Source organism: Panthera pardus, unplaced genomic scaffold (assembly GCF_024362965.1).
Source record: "Panthera pardus isolate Hobbes unplaced genomic scaffold, ASM2436296v1 HiC_scaffold_27, whole genome shotgun sequence".
Classification (NCBI taxonomy): domain Eukaryota; kingdom Metazoa; phylum Chordata; class Mammalia; order Carnivora; family Felidae; genus Panthera; species Panthera pardus.
In genome coordinates this window covers 68,763,624-68,780,542 of record NW_026526843.1, presented here as the reverse complement: position 1 = coordinate 68,780,542, position 16,919 = coordinate 68,763,624, and the positions used below count along the sequence as shown (strand labels likewise).

General features: G+C 38.4%; 1 protein-coding gene across 1 annotated transcript in view; it reads left to right on the top strand.

Annotated features, from left to right (window-relative positions):
• KIF4A (kinesin family member 4A) overlaps positions 1–16,919 on the top strand; it is a 119,734-nt gene that overhangs the window by 84,895 nt on the left and 17,920 nt on the right. Inside the window, exons 20-21 of the mRNA XM_019428615.2 lie at positions 14,224–14,379; positions 14,500–14,600. Of these exons, the coding sequence (XP_019284160.1) occupies positions 14,224–14,379; positions 14,500–14,600 (257 nt within the window). The remainder of the gene's footprint in view (positions 1–14,223; positions 14,380–14,499; positions 14,601–16,919) is intronic.

The following is a 16,919-nucleotide window of genomic DNA, read 5'->3' as shown; positions in this document are numbered from 1 at the left end:
GCTCCACACCGTCAGTGCAGAGACCAACACCAGGCTCAAACCCACAAACCATGAGATCATGACCTGAGCCAAATCCAAGAGTTGAACTCTTAACCAACTGAGCCACCCAGGCGCCCCAGTGTTGGTGTTATTTTGATAGGGATCGCATTGAATGTGTAAATTGCTATGTATATGTATATGTATGTGTATGTGTATGTGTATGTGTATATGTATATGTATATGTATATGTATAAATACAGTGAAATATTATTCAGCCATAAAAAGAGACTACTTGCAAACAGTAACCAAAAGAGAGATGAAGTAGATATACTATTAACACACAGAATAAACATACACACACACACACGCACGCACACACACAAAATAGACTTTAAGTCAGAAACTAACAAAGATGCCAAATCCATTCAATGGCGAAAGAACAACCTGTTCAACAAATGGGGCTGGGACAAGTGTATTTCCACAGGCAAAATAATACATTTGGACCTTTACATCACATCTCATCCAAAATTTACTCTATGTGAATAAAACCTAAAATAAGAGATAAAAGCATAAAACTCTTAGAGGAAAACATGGGAGTAAATCTTTATGACCTTAGACTTGACATTGAATTCTTAGATATAACAAAATCATGAGCAACATGACCTTGGACTTGACATTGAATTCTTAAATATAGCAAAATCATGAGCAACAAAGAAAAATAGATAAATTTGATTTCATCAAAATTTAAAACTTTTGGCTCAGTCAGTTAACCGTCTGTCTCTTGGTTTGGGCTCAGGTCATGATCTCACAGTTCGGGAGTTCAAGCCCTGCATCAAGCTCCGTACTGACAGCATGGAGCCTGCCTGGGATTCTCTCTTTCCCTCTCTGTCTCTGCCTCTCCTTTGCTCTCTCTGTCTCTCAAAATAAATAAACTTAAAAAAATTTTTTTTGAAAAAAACTTTTGTGCATCAAAGGACATTATCAAGAAAGTGAAAGATAGCCTAGAGAATGGGAGAAAATATTTGGGGGCCCCTGGGTAGCTCGATCAGTTAAGTGTCTGATTCTTGGTTTTGTCTCAGGTCTTACCTCAGTTTCATGATTTCAAGCCCTGCATCAGGCTCCATGCTGACAGCACGGCACCTGCTTGGGATTCTCTGTCTCCCCCTCTCTGCCCCTCCCCTACTCACGCTGTCTTCCTAAAAATAAATAAATAAACTTTAAAAAAAAGAATGGGAGAAAATATTTGGAAGTCATATATCTGATAAGTGTTAATAACCAGAACATAGAGAACTCCTACAGCTCAGCAACAGAAAGATAAACAACGAGGCAACTGGGTGGCTCAGTTGGTTAAATGTCTGACTCTTGATTTTGGCTCAGGTCATGATCTCATGGTTGGTGGGTTCGAGCCCCACATCAGGCTCTGGACTGATGGCATGGAGCCTGCTTGGTTTTCTCTCTCTCCCTCTCTCTCTGCCCTTTCCGCTGCTTCCACACACATGCTTTTTCTCTTTCAAAAATAAACATATTTACAAAAGATAAACAACTCAACTTAAAAATGGGTAAAAGACTTGAATAGACGTCTCTCCAAAGAAGATATAGAAATGGCCAATAAACATATGAAAAGATGCTCATTCTTAGTGATTAGAGAAATGAAAATAAAATCTATAATAATATATCCCCTTCACACCTACTAGGATGTGTTTTTTTTTTTTTAATTTTTTTTTTCAACTTTTTTTATTTTATTTTTGGGACAGAGAGAGAGACAGAGCATGAACGGGGGAGGGGCAGAGAGAGAGGGAGACACAGAATCGGAAACAGGCTCCAGGCTCCGAGCCATCAGCCCAGAGCCCGACGCGGGGCTCGAACTCACGGACCGCAAGATCGTGACCTGGCTGAAGTCGGACGCTTAACCGACTGCACCACCCAGGCGCCCCTAGGATGTGGTTTTTAACAAAAAAAAAAGTAGCAAGTGTTGGTGAAGATATGGAGAAGTTGGAACCCTTGTATATTGCTTGTGGGAATGTAAAGTGGTACCATTGATGTAGAAAAGTTTGCAAGTTCCTCAGAAAGCTAAATATAAGGGGAGCCTGGGTGGCTCATTCAGTTAAGTGTCTGACGTCACCTTAGGTCATGATCTCACAGTTTGTGAGTTCTCACAGTTGAGGTTCTATGTGACAGCCTGGAGCCTGCTTCGGAATCTGTGTCTCCCTCTCTCTCTCTGCCCCTCCCTCACTTGTGTTCATTCTCTCTTTCTTTCGTTCTCTCTCTCTCTCTCTCTCTCTCAAAAAATAAAATAAACATTAAAAAAAGCTAAACATGGAATTACCACATGACCCAGCAAATCTACCTCTGGGTATATACCAAAAGAGTGAAAACAAGTATTCAAACAAAAACTTGTTCACAAATGTTCATAGTAGCACTATTCATAGTAGTCAATGTGTAGAAGCAACCTAAATGCCTCTCAACATATGAATGAATAAACAATATGTGGTATATATATATATATCACATAGACACACATACACCACGAACATTCTGTATTTGGCAATAGGAAGAAATGACCTAGTGATTGATACGTGCTACAAAATGAATGAACCTTGAAAACATTATGCTAAGTGAAATAAGGCAGCCAAAAAAGGACAAATATTATATTGTTCTACTTATATGAAGTATCTAGAATAGGCAAATTCATACAGACAGTAGATTAGAGGTTACCAGGGGATGAGGGGAGGTCTAATGGGGAGTTGTTTAATAGCTACAGAGTTTTTGTTTGGGGTGATGAAAATAATTTAGAAACAGTAGTGATGGTTATACAACATTTTTAATGTAATGCCACTGTATTGTACACTTACAAGTGTTCAGAATAACAAATTTGATGTTATATATATTTTACCAGAATACAGAAATTCAAAAAAGAAGTAGGCAATCTGCCTCAGAGCCTCTGCTTTTGATCACTATGAATGATATCCCAGCCCCCTCCAGCTCTAAGTCCCTGACAGCTTCCATATCTGTAAAATATGAATAATAATCCCTGCACTGCCTCTCTCATCCTTGTTGTAAGAATCAATTTAAATAGGGAACAACACAAGGATTTCTAAACTGCAAAGGACTGACTGAAGTCAGGTGCCATTATTATCTTGGAGGCTTACACATAAATCACCACAATAAGTTGATACTCAGTACTGTGCTATAAAACATATTTGTTTTGCTATATCTTGCAACTCAGAAGCAATTTCAATTACACTATCAGTTTCCAATGACACCACCCCTAGCCCATAAACCTTCACACTTGACCAGACTGGTAGGAATCTCTGGTCTGACTGATTGTGATTATAACTTTTCCAATAACAGTATACTTCTTTCAAGGTATCTTACACATGCCTATCACAAAAGATTAATTCATGTAGGATCTCAGAACACAGATCAAAGAGGAAGTAAAAAGCAAACAAACAAAAGAAAAAAAAACATTGAAGCTTCCAGCTCTTTCTCAGGGACACTAAGGAGAGTTCCTGGGGAGCCAACAAGGTATGCAATGCCAGAGAGCATAGTGGGAATCAACAAAGTGGCAGTGGTATCCAGCTTTCGAAACAGCTTCCAGACCAAGACCTACCACAGGCACAATCAGCTTCCTGAGAAGGTTCTTCAGCCTTTTCAGATCTGCTAAGCAGAATGTTTTAGAAAGACTTCCCAGAGGGTACCTGGCACATCACCCCACTGTTGGCACCAAAGTAAGAGAGTTCACAGAAAAACACGGTCTTGGACTAAATTCGCTTAGAGAAGAGAAGGCAAAAGACTCCCCACACAGCTAGTAAAGAGCATCCTGAAGTGAAAAGCCAAGGCCAAGACCTTTAAACAAGGCTGTGAGGCCACAACTCAGTAACAGTGTATCTCAGTATTCTGCTTTATACACACTCAAAGTCCAGAACCCCATTTGCCCTTACCTATTCAGAAGAAAATTCTTGAATTCTTTCTGATTTCCATAATATCTGACTTCATTTCTTATTTCCTGTTTTTGGCTACACACTTTTGACTTGTACTGAACTGGCCTTGGCCTCAGCACCCCTCCCAACTGGGAATTGCTGTGATTTCCTCACTACAAGTACTTTCAGCCATCATCTCAGTAGAACCCATCTGCCAGAATCTACCTTAGCACTGATCCATGTTCTCCAACATTCATGGAAGGGATTAAAAAGAGACAGTGTATTATATGTTATCAAATTTTGTAAGTCATAACGTAAAATACCAAAATTTGAAACTCTGTAAGTAATAATAATGGCTACTACTATCTACTGTGTGCTACGTGTTTACACATAGAGTCTGGAATCTTCACTTCATCCTTAGAGGTTAGGTCCTATTATCATCTCCATTTTTGAGGAAAGAAAAGTGAGGCCATGAGAGGTTAGATGATTTCCCAAGGTGTCACAATTAATAAGTAACAGAGATTTTTCAACAAATGTTGTGGAGCAATTAGATACCATAGACAAAAACAAACAAACCACTTTAACCTAAACCTTGCACCTTATACAAAAATGAACTCAAAGTAGACCATAGATCTAAATGTAAAACCTAAGGGTGCCTGAGTGGCTTAGTTGGTTAAGTGTCCCAACTCTTGATCTCAGCTCAGGTGTTGATTTCAGGGTCGTGAGTTCAAGCCCTGCATTGGGCTCTGTGCTGGGCATGAAGCCTACATACATACATACATACATACATACATACATACATAAATGTAAAACCTAAAACTGTGACACTTCTACAAGAAAACATAAGATAAAAATTTCAGTGACATCATAAGCATAATACATAAAGAAAAAGTGAATACATTAGGCTTCACCAAAACTAAGAACTTCTGCTCTGGTAAAGACCCTAGGGAGACAATATTCAAAAAAATAAACGACATGCCTGAGTAGCTCAGTCAGTTAAGCTTCCAACTCTTGACTTTGGCTCAGGTCATAATCTCATGGTTTGTGACCCACGTTGAGCTCCACATTGGCAGTGTGGAACCTACTTGGGATTCTCTCTCTCTCTCTCTCTGTCTGTTTCCCTCTGTCCCTCTGCCACTCATGTGCACTCTCTCTCTCTCATAATAAATAAATAAACTTTAAATAAATAAATAAATAAATAAGCCTTAGACTAGAAAGAAATATTTGCAAATTACATATCTGACAAAGGAATCATATCCAGAATTCATAAAGGATTTATTAAACCCAAAAATAAGAAAACAAATAACTCAATTAGATAATGGGCAAAACACCTGAGCAGATACTTGATGAAAGAAAATATGCAGATGGCAAATAAGCACATGAAAAGATATTCAACAGGGGCACCTAGGTGGCTCAGTTGGTTGAGCATCCAACTCTTGATTTCAGCTCAAGTCATGATCCCAGGGTCCTGGGATTGAGCCCCGTGTCAGACTCCATGCTGAGGATGGAGCCTGCTTAAGATGCTCTCTCTCTCTCTCTGTCTCTTTCTCTCTGTCTCCCTCTGACCCTCTCCCCTGCTCACGCTCTCTCTTTCTCTCCCTCTTTCTTTCTAAAATAATAAAATATATATATTCAACATCATTAGCCATTAAGGAAAAGGAAATTAAGGCCCAGATAAGATATACTACACACCTATTAGCATGGCTACAATAAAATATAGTGACAATACCAAGTGCTGGCAAGGATACTGAGAAAATAGAATTATCATACATTGTTAGTGGGAATATAAAATGGTATAGCCACTCCGGAAAATGGCTAGTCACTTTCTTATAAAATTAGACATGTATATATATGAGCCAACAATCCCATCCCTGGGCATTTACCCTCTAGAAATGAAAGCTTGCATTCACATGAAAACCTATATGACAGTGTTTAAAGCAGCTATATTTGTATTCACCAAAAACTACAAACAATCCAAATGTCTCTCAACTGGAGAATGTATAAACAAATTAGTACATCCATACAGTGGAACACTACTCAGCAAAAAAAAAAAAAAAAAAGGAATAAACTATTGATACACTTGGGTGGATCATAAGGGCATCATGCTGAGTGAAAAAAGCCCATCTCAAAAGTTCACATAATATAGGATTCCATTTAATGAATATTCTCGAAATGACACAATTTTAGGAATAGAAACAAATCAGTGGTTGCCTGAGGTAAACGAACTTGAAATTGAGACCTTAGGAAAGCCTGCAGACATCTTTGAGGAATATACCAGTAGCTATAGCTGTGTGCAGAAGAAAAAACTCTTTGTTGAGTAATCACATGCTGAACTACTGAAACTTTTACAAGAAACTCTTAATGACAGATGCTAACATATTAGCATGTGTGACCAAAATCTTAGAATATCAAGGACTTTCACCAGGAAAATCTTTCAAAACAAGAAGGAAAGATTCCTGAAGGCAGCAGATACTAAATTTTATCCAACTCTGTCACAGTACCTAGCTCATAGCAGGCACTCAGGAAATAGCTGTTTTCAGTAATTTTGAAGTTAAAGAGATCACTAGACTTCTCCCAAACTGCCTTGTCCATAGATATGCTGGATTACTCTATATGATTTAGGTAAGAAAAGCTAACATTTATGGAGTACTTATTATGTAGTAAGAAGTGTCAAATATTTTTTATATATTAATCATGTAATTCTCAAAACAACCCTATGAGGTATAGGGATGATTATGATCCTCATTTTACAGATGAGAAAAGTGAGTCACAGAGAGACTAAAGGACTTGCTTCCAGGTCCAATCACTAAGAATTGAAGGAGCTACTTGGGGGAATCTACTCCTGAAACCAAGAGCACACTGTATACACTGTGTGTTAGCTAACTTGACAATAAATTGTATTTAGAAAAAAAATAATAGAAGGAGCTACAATGTAATCTGGATCTAGAATTATATTCTCATAATCATTATATAACCTTATTACATACATTCTACAGTCTCTCTCTGATACACTCTTCAGTCACTAGGCCTTTGATTATGTTTAAGTTCATTAAAGATGCGTGAATATAGGAATGTTGAAAATTTTCTTAGATAAGACATAGGGATCTGTATAGTTATGATTCCTTCAGTCAGCAAGCATTTCCTTAATACCAATTCCAGCACTAGTGCCTTTTATTCTCATGACTTATTCATTCCATAACTGGAAGCCTGTATCTCCCACTGCTCTTCACCCATTTTGCCTATCCTCCCAACCCCCTTCCCTCTGGCAACTCAGTGGTTCACTCACCAGTTTATGATAAAACATCTCAAATCATGGTTGACACTGACAAAAAGGAGGGAAGACTGTGCTTGATCCTATCACACGATCAATGTGTTAAAAGCTATGGAGTTAGGGGAGAGAAGGGGAAGATGGTGGCAGTGTAGGAGCATCCTAGACACTCCTCATCCCATGAACACAACTAGATAACTATCAAATCATCCTAAATAGACCAGAAATCTACCTTAAGACTGGCAGAACAAACTCCACAACTAAAGGTAGAGAAGAGGCCACATCAAAGAAGGTAGGAAGTGCAAAGATGGGACTTGGGAGAAAAAAAGATCATGGCCACTGCAGTGGGGAGGTAGCTGCAGTGTAGAGAAGGGTGAGAGACAGACTAGCACACAGAGCAGCTCAACATGGGGGAAATGAATCCCCATAGCAATTGGTTTGTAAAGTGAGAGGGGCCAAATTTTGTGAGTTCTTGCAACCAGTGGAGCTTAAAGCCTGGGGTCTTAAAGGTCAATGGGCTTAGCTCAGATAGACCCTGAAAGGCATTGTACTGCTCTTGGAGAGAAGGAAGGCTAACAATGCCTGGACATTCAGCATTGAAATGGTGATCTGAAGAGCACCTGAGCACACAGTGGAGCGGGTATTTGCTCATTTCGGAGTATGTCCCAGAAAGGCAGCGTTCATGGAAAGACCTCTCTGGGAATAAAGAAACTGGTAGACACTATTTCCCTCTGCTATCTCTCAGCATAAACACAAAGCCACCTACAGGAACACAGCACTGACACTTACTACCTAACTTGCTTACACGAAGCTCTGCTTACCCATGCTGTGGTGAAACCCCCCTTCTCAGTCTCGCTCACCTCAGTCCAAGTGTGGCAAGCCCCCTCCCCCAGAAGCCTGTCCCAAACCCCAGCTCACACTATGTCTGCCAACCTGGGAGTTTTGCAGAGCCTCAGTTCTGGTGTCAGTGGCAATAGGTCCCATTTTACAAGCAGACCAGAGCATACCTAGTAAACAATTGCCAGATTCAGGCCAGGGACCAAACACTTCCCCCAACAAAGAAAGCCTCTGCAGACAACTGGCCTGAAGGATAAAGCAGCCAGGACACAGATGCAGTGCACACAGAGTACACATTGGAGACACTCCCAAAAGCACCAGGCCCTGTAGAAAGGGGACACTACAAGGAACAGACAACAAAACATCTTCGTAACACCATTACCTTCAAGAACAGGAGATATAGCTGACTTTTCTAACACAGAGAAATAGGCACAGAGACTTAGACAAAACGAGAAGACAGATAAATTTCTCCCAAATGACAGAATAGGACAAGGCCATGGCTGGAGATCTAAGCAAAACAGACATAAGTAACTTGCTTGATGGAGTATTTAAAGCAATGATCATGGAGATACTCACTGGACTTTGGAAAAGAGTGGGAGACATCAGAGAGACCCTTAACACAGAGATGAAAATGAACCAATCAGAGATGAAGTGTGCAACAAACAAGATTAGAAACACACCTGATGCAATGAACAGCAGGCTGGAAGAAGCAGAAAAATTAATTAATGACCTAGAAGACAGAGAAATGAAAAGTAATCAAGCTGAACAAAAAAGGGAAAAAAGAATTATGTAAAACAAGAATAGAAGTAGGGAACTCAGTGACTCCATCAAACAATAATCTTCATATTATAGGAGTCCCAGAAGAAGACAAAGAAGAGGGGACAGAAAATTTATTTAAAAAATAGCTGAGGGTTGCCTGGGTGGCTCAGTAGGTAAGTGTCCAACATCGGCTCAGGTCATGATCTCACTGTTGATGAGTTCAAGCCCCGCATCAGGCTCTGTGCTGACAACTCAGAGCCTGGAACCTGCTTCAGATTCTGTTTCTCCATCTCTCTCTGCCCTTCCCCCATTCATGCTGTCTCTCTTTCAAAAAAAGGAATAAACATTAAAAAAATTTTTTTAAAGAAATAGCTGAAAACTTCCCTAATCTGGGGAAGGAAACAGATATCCAGATCCAGGAGGTATAGAAAACCTCCAACAAAATCAACAAAAAGATATCCATACAAAGACATATTGTAATGAAATTGCCAAATACAGTGATAAAGAAAAAATGTTTAAACCAGCAAGACCAAAGAAGACAGTAACATGCAAGGAAAACCCCATAAGGCTAGCAGCCCATTTTTCAGCAAAAGTTTTCCAGGCCTGAAAGAGTGCATGATATATTCAAAATGATGAATGGGGGAAATTTGCAGCCAAGAATGCTGTATCTAGCAAAGTTATCATTCAGAATAGGAAAGATAAAGAGTTTTACAGAAGAACAAAAACTAAAGGTGTTCATAATCATTAAACCAGACCAGAAAGAAATATTAAAGGGGACCCTTTGCGTGAAATGGAAAGATCAAAAATGACAGTATCAAGGTAGGAAACACAAACACAGTAAAAGTGAATATTTCTGTAAAAAATCAGTCAAGAAACTCACAAAAAGATGTAGAATATGACATCATATACCCAAAATGTAGGAGGGATAGGAGTAAAAAATTAGTTCAAACTTAAAGGACCATCAACTTAATATAAAATTCTATAAGCAGATGTTATATACAAACCTCATGGTAACCACAAATCAAAAACCACTAATAAATATGCAAGGAATAAAGAGAAAGAAATCCAAATGTATCACAAAAACAAAACCAGCAAACCATGCAAGAAGAACAAAAAAAAGATCAGAGAAAATGTTCAATAACAACTATAAAACAAGTAATAAAATGGTAATGCATTCACATCTATCAATAATAACTTTCAATGTAAATGGACTAAATGCTCCAATCAAAAGACACAGGGTGGCTGAATGGATAATTTTTAAAAAGACCCATCTATATGCTGCTTAAAAGAGACCTATTTTAGACCTAAAGACACCTACAGATTGAAAGTGAGGGGATGGAGAAACATCTATCTGGCAAAAAGCCAAAAGAACAATACTTAATATAAAACAAAATAGACTTTAAAACAAAGAATGTTGGGGGCACCTGGGTGGCTCAGTTGGTTAAGCGTCCAACTTCGGCTCAGGTCATGATCTCATGGTTCATGGGTTCGAGCCCCGCGTCAGGTTCTGTGCTGACAGCTCAGAGCCTGGAGCCTGCTACGGATTCTGTGTCTCCCTCCCTCTCTCCCCCTCCCCTTCTTGTGCTCGCTCGCGCTCTCTCTCTCTCTCTCTCAAAAGGTAAATAAACATTTAAAAAAAATTAAAAAAACAAAGAATGTTACAAGAGACAAAGAAGGACACTATACAATAATAAAGGGCACAATCCAACAAGACTATATAACAAGTGTAAATATGCACCCAGAACAGGAGCACCCAAATGCATAAAACAGTTAGTAAACGTGAAGGAACAAATCAATAATAACACAAAAATAGTATAGTACTTTAATACCCCACTTAACACCAATGGACAGATATCTAAGTAGAAAATAAACAGGAAAAATGGCTCTGAATGACACACTGGAACATGTGAATTTAACAGATATATTCAGAATATTCCATCCTAAAACAGCAGAATACAGTCTTTTCAAGTGCACAGAGAAATGTTTTCCAGAATAGATTACATATGAGCCCACAAAACAAGCCTCAACTCCGCAAATTCAGGAAGATGGAAGTCATACCATGAACCTTTTCTGACCAACAATGCTGTGAAACTGAAAGTCAACCACATGGAAATATCTGGAAAGACCACAACTACATGGAGGTTAAATAACATGCTACTAAACAATAAATACATCAACCAGGAAATCAAAGAAGAAATTAAAAAGTACATTGAAACAAATAGAAATGAAAACACAATGTCCAAAACCTTTGGAATACAGCAAAAGTGATTCCAAAAGGGAAGCTTATAGCAATATAAGCCTACCTCAACAAGCAAGAAAAATCCAAGGTAAACAACCTAACCTTATACCTAAAGGAGCTAAAAGAACAACAAACAAAACCTAAAACCACCAGAAGGAAGGCATAATAAAGATTGGAGCAAAAATGAATGATATATAGAAAGTAAAACAACAACAACAATAGAATAGATCAATGAAACCAGAAGCTGGTTCTTTGCAAAAAAAAAAAATCAATGAAATTGATAAACCTCTCAACTGATTTATCAAGAAAAAGAGAGAAAGGACTAAAATAGAAATCACAAATGAGTGAGGAGAAATAACCAACAACACAGAAATACAAACCATTCTAAGAGCATATTATGAAAAACTGCATGGCAACAAATTGAACAACCTAGAAAAAAAAATGGATAAATTCCTAGAAGTATATGAACTGCCAAAACTGTACCAGGAAGAAATAGAAATGTGAACAGACCACTTACCAGCAAAGAAATTGGATCGGGGGGTGCCTGGGTGGCTTAGTCAGTTGGGCATCTGATTTTGGTTTAGGTCATGATCTTGCAGTCTGTGAGTGCAAGCCCCATGTCGGACCCTGCGCTGACATCTCAGAGCCTGGAGCCTGCTTCAGATTCTGTCTGTATCTCTCTCTGCCCCTCCCCTGCTCTCACTGTGTGTCTCTCTCTCTCAAAAATAAAATAGAAACATTTAAAGAAATTTTTAAAAATTGGATTGGCAATCAAAAACTCCCGGGGGCGGGGGGGTGGCAGAGGAGAGGGGGAAATGGGTGATGGGCATTGAGGCAGGCGCTTGTTGAGATGAGCTCTGGGTGTTGTATGTAAACAGTAAATCACAGGACTCTACCCCCAAAACCAAGAGCACACTGTATACACTGTATGTTAGCCAACTTGACAATAAATTATATTAAAACAAAAAACAAAACTCCCAACAAACAAAATTCTAGGGCCAGATGGCTTCAGAGGCAAATTCTACCAAACATTTAAAGAAGAGTTAATACCTATTCTTCTCAAACTATTGCAAAAATAGAAAAAAGTAAACTTCCAAATTCATCCTATAAGGCCAACATTACCCTGATAACAAAACCAGACAAAGACATCACAAAGAAAAGAGTAACTAAAGACCAGTATCTCTGATGAACATAGATGCAGAGATCCTCAACAAAATACTAGCAACTAGAATCCAACAATATATTAAGAATCATTTACCAAGATCAAGTGAGATTTATTCCTCGGATGCAAGGGTAGTTCAATATTAACAAATCAATCAACATGATATATCACATCAATAAGAGAAAGAGTAAGAACCATATGATGATTTCAACAGATGTAGGAAAAACATTTGTCCAAGTACAACATCCATTCATTATAAAAACCCTTAACAAAGTAGGTTTAGAGGGTACATATCTCAACATGATAAAAGCCATATATGAAAAACCCACAGCTAATGTCATCCTAAATGGGGAAAAACCGAGAGCTGTTCCCCAAGGTCAGGAACCAGACAAGGATGTTCACTGTCAACACTTCTATTCAAAATAGTACTGGAGGTCCTAGCCACAGCAGTCAGACAACAAAAAGAAATAAAAGGAATCCAAATCAGGAAGAAGTAAAACTGTCACAATTTGCACATGACATGATACTATATATAGGAACCCTAAAGACTCCACCAAAAAACTGCTAGAACTGATAACCGAATTCACAACAAAACAAAAGAGCAACCTACTGAATGGGAGAAGATATTTGCAAATGATATATCTGATAAGGGGTTAATATCAAAAATATATAAAGAACTTCTACAACACCAAAAATCCAAACAATCTGATCAAATATTGCGCAGAAGACCAGAATAGACATTTTTCCAAAGAAGACATAGAGATGGCCAACAGGTACACTAAAAGATGCTCAACATCACACTAATCATCAGAGAAATGCATATGAAAGCCACAACGAGATATCACCTTACACCTGTCAGAATGGCTAAAACCAGAAAGACAAAAAATAACACGTGTTTGCAAGGATGTGGAGAAAAAGAAACCCTCATGCATTGTTGGTGGGAATGTAGATTGGTACAGCCACTGTGGAAAACAGTATGGAGGTTCCTGAAATTAAAAATAGAAATACCATATGATCCAGTAATTCTGCTACTGGGTATTTACCCAAAGAAAATGAAAACACTGATTTGAAGATATTTGCACCCCATGTTTGTGGCAGTGTTATTTACAATAGCCAAGATGTGGAAGCAACCCAAGTGTCCATTGATAGATGAGTGGGTAAGGAAGATGTCTCTCACACACACACACACACACACACACGCACACACTAGAATATTACACAGCCATAAAAAGGGTGAGATCTTGCCATTTGCAACAACATGGATGGACCTAATACCTCTAGGGTATTATGCTAAGTGAAATAAGGCAGATCAAGAATGACAATTACCATATGATTTCACTCATATGGAATCTAAAAAAACAAAATAAATAAACAAAAAGCAGATCTATAAAAACAGAAAACAAACTGAAGGTTGCCAGAGGGAAGAGGGATGGAGGGATGGGCAGAATGGGTGAAGGAGAGTGGGAGGTACAGGCTTCCAGTTATGGGATGAAGTCATGGGAATAAAAGGAACAGCATCAATATAGTCAGTGATATTGTAATAGTGTTGTATGGTGACAGATGGTAGCTACACTTGTGAGCATTGCATAACATATAAAGATACTGAATCACTATGTTGTACATAGGAAACGAATGTAAAATTATGTGTCAACTAAAAAAATTTTAAAACAAGAATGGATATCTTTATTAAAATCAACAGATGATCAAAATATACTTCAATTCTTTATCAGATGATCAAAATATACTTCAATTCCTTATCAGGACTAGTTAAGGACAAAAGTTAAGGAGAAAATGGAGAAGTCAAAGACGATGTATAAAAATACTAGGATATCTAGAGAAAGATTTTCTGCAGAAAGCCTCTTTCTTATGACCTTCTGGGATATTTCTGTTTAAGGCTCTTGGAGAGCTATTACAACTTTTGGTGAGTGTGGGCATGAATGGAAATCTCACTTCTCCTTATGTGGGCTCTGTTCTGAGTGAAATTTAAGTCTGGAGCTGAATCTAGCCATGGGCCAGTGATTCCTCATTCCTAACCCAACATCACTAATTTCTCTTCTAGAATTGGCTTGGAAATGAAGTTGAGGTTATGGTCAGTACTGAGGAAGCCAAACGCCATCTAAATGACCTTCTTGAAGATAGGAAGATCCTGGCTCAGGATGTGGCTCAACTCAAAGAAAAAAAGGAATCTGGGGAGAATCCGCCTCCAAAACTCCGGGTAAGTGCCCTTATGGACATACATGATCAATAATCAGACGGCACTCCCCAGAAACCCTCACAGCTTTGGAGGGTTACTTTCCTTTTAGCACTTCACCCTCATTCCCACTGTTCTTTACAGAGGCGTACATTCTCGCTTGCTGAACTGCGTGGTCAAGTTTCTGAGTCCGAGGATTCCATTACAAAGAAAATTGAAAGCCTAGAGACTGAAATGGAACTCAGGTAATGGGACTGTCTCTAAGGCATTGTAATTTATAAAAATTTATGCCTGGAATCAAAAGAGAACCTATCAATCCAGTGATTCAAAAGCTTGTTTTTCAAAGGCTTTCTGATGGTAGAGAAATGAGAGAACATAGCAATTCTTTTGAACTACACACTTCACTAGATATGTTGGGTACATTTTCTCATTCCCTCCCTATGAGGTATTATTACATTTTATGTGGTAAGTATCATTCATTTGACTTTAAAGATTTAAACAGGGGCATCTGGGTGGCTCAGTCAGTTAACGTCCAACTCTGGATTTTGGCTCAGGTCATGATCCCAGGGTTGTGGGATCAAGCCCTGCATTGGGCTCCTTGCTGAGCATGGAGCCTGGGATTCTCTCTCTTTCCCATGGCCCCCACCTGTGTGCTCTCTTGCGCTCTCTCTGTCTCTCAAATAAAATTTAAATAAAGATCTAAACAGAAGTTCAGAAATCTTAAGAAATGTGCTAAAGGTTATACAGAGTTGGGATTCGAAACCTGGTCTAATTCCAAAACACATGCTCTTTATGATGCACCACATCTTAGTATCTCTGAAATGCAGAACTGGCTAAAAACAAAATTTTAGAGGAAGTCAAGAACTGATACCAAAAGAGCTACAGTACAGAAGGAAGAGAAGTTTAGAGATCATCAGCAAAGTAGATATATAAGGAAAGTTATCATGAGCATTAAATTACATTAGTAAATAAAGTACATAACACAGTACTTGGCATATTAGAAGTGCTCAGTGAACGTTCTCTCTCCTTTTCTGGCTCTAATACCATAACTTATGCTGCTCTAGTTACTATTACTATCTTTTAAGTATCTATGATATCTAGAAGGAATCAAACTTTGACAGAGATTTTAGAATGTCTTACGATAATAGAATTGTATTGCCCAGAAGACCTTAAAGATCATTTAATTTGTTTTTAGCAACACACACTAGCTGTTTATCTTTGGATACATCTATAAATCATTCAACATTTGAGTGTCTGCTTTGTGCTGCACTGGATGTATGCAGTTGGGATATATAGAAAGTAGGTGGCATTCCTTGCTCTGAAGTAGAAATAGTATAATGATATAGTGGTGTGTTGGAATCATTTGTTAAAATTTCAGGACTGTTGTAAACCATTGATAGCTTGCTACACATTTATGCTACAGAAACTAGCAAAAGCTACAAATCAGGTCTGGTTTTTTAAGTGCTGGTTGTTAAACATTTACCTGCACACCACTGTGCATAATTAAATGATTAAATGTTAAACAGGTACCAAGTAGAGAGTAATGAAACAGAGGTGAGTTTAACCAAGGGGATTTTCCTAAAGTTGATGAGACATAAACTAAATTTTAAAAGACCTAAGGGACATGAATTATCAGAGGAGACAGGAAAGGCCATATGACCAACTGACAGTTCTGAAGTGTTCTAGCTCACCTCTTCCGAGAAGTCTTCCCTGACTCTTCATCCCCCATTAATCCTCCTCTTCTCTAAACTCCTTCAGAACTTACAGTACCCAATCATATGGTACAACAGATGTGTCATCTTTATATTTGTTAATTTTTTACATTTATTAGTCTTGTTGATATAAATTGATCGTAAGCTTGTTGAAGGAAAGGACTATATATTACACCAGAGTTCTCAAAGCGTGGCCCACAAACCCCTAGGGGTCTCTGAGCAATCAGAACTATTTTCACAATAATATTATGACATTTGCCATTTTTACCATATTGACATTTGCCATGACCGTGCAAAGCAACAGTGGACAAAACTGCTCAGACCTTAGCTTGAATTAGAGCAGTGGCACCAATCGGTACTAGCAGTCACCACCACACACTCTCAGCTTTTATTTTTAAGTCAGTTTTACTTAAGACTGGCTTTGATAGGGGCACCTGGCTGGCTCAATCGGTAGAATATGATACTCCTGATCTCGGGGTCATGAGTTCAAGCCCCACATTTTTTTTAAGTAGTAAAAGAAAAAAAGAATGGCTTTGTTAAAGCAGTAAAAATTGTTAATTTCATTAAATCTCAACCCTTGAGTTCAAATCTATTTAGTATTCTGCATGACAGAACGGGAAGAACACAGACTACTTGTGCTCTGTGCTAAAGTCTGAGAGTTGTCTGGAGGAAAAGCACTTGTACGATTGTTTTTCCATGGAACATTAGTTGTCTTTGAAAGAATGACTGACAAACTATGGTTATTCAGACTTCAGTACTTGGCAGACACTTTTCTGAAAAGTGAACAGAGTGAGCCCGTCGCTTCAAGGAAAACAACTGGCAGTGTTTGTCACCAAAGTTAGAATTTGAGCT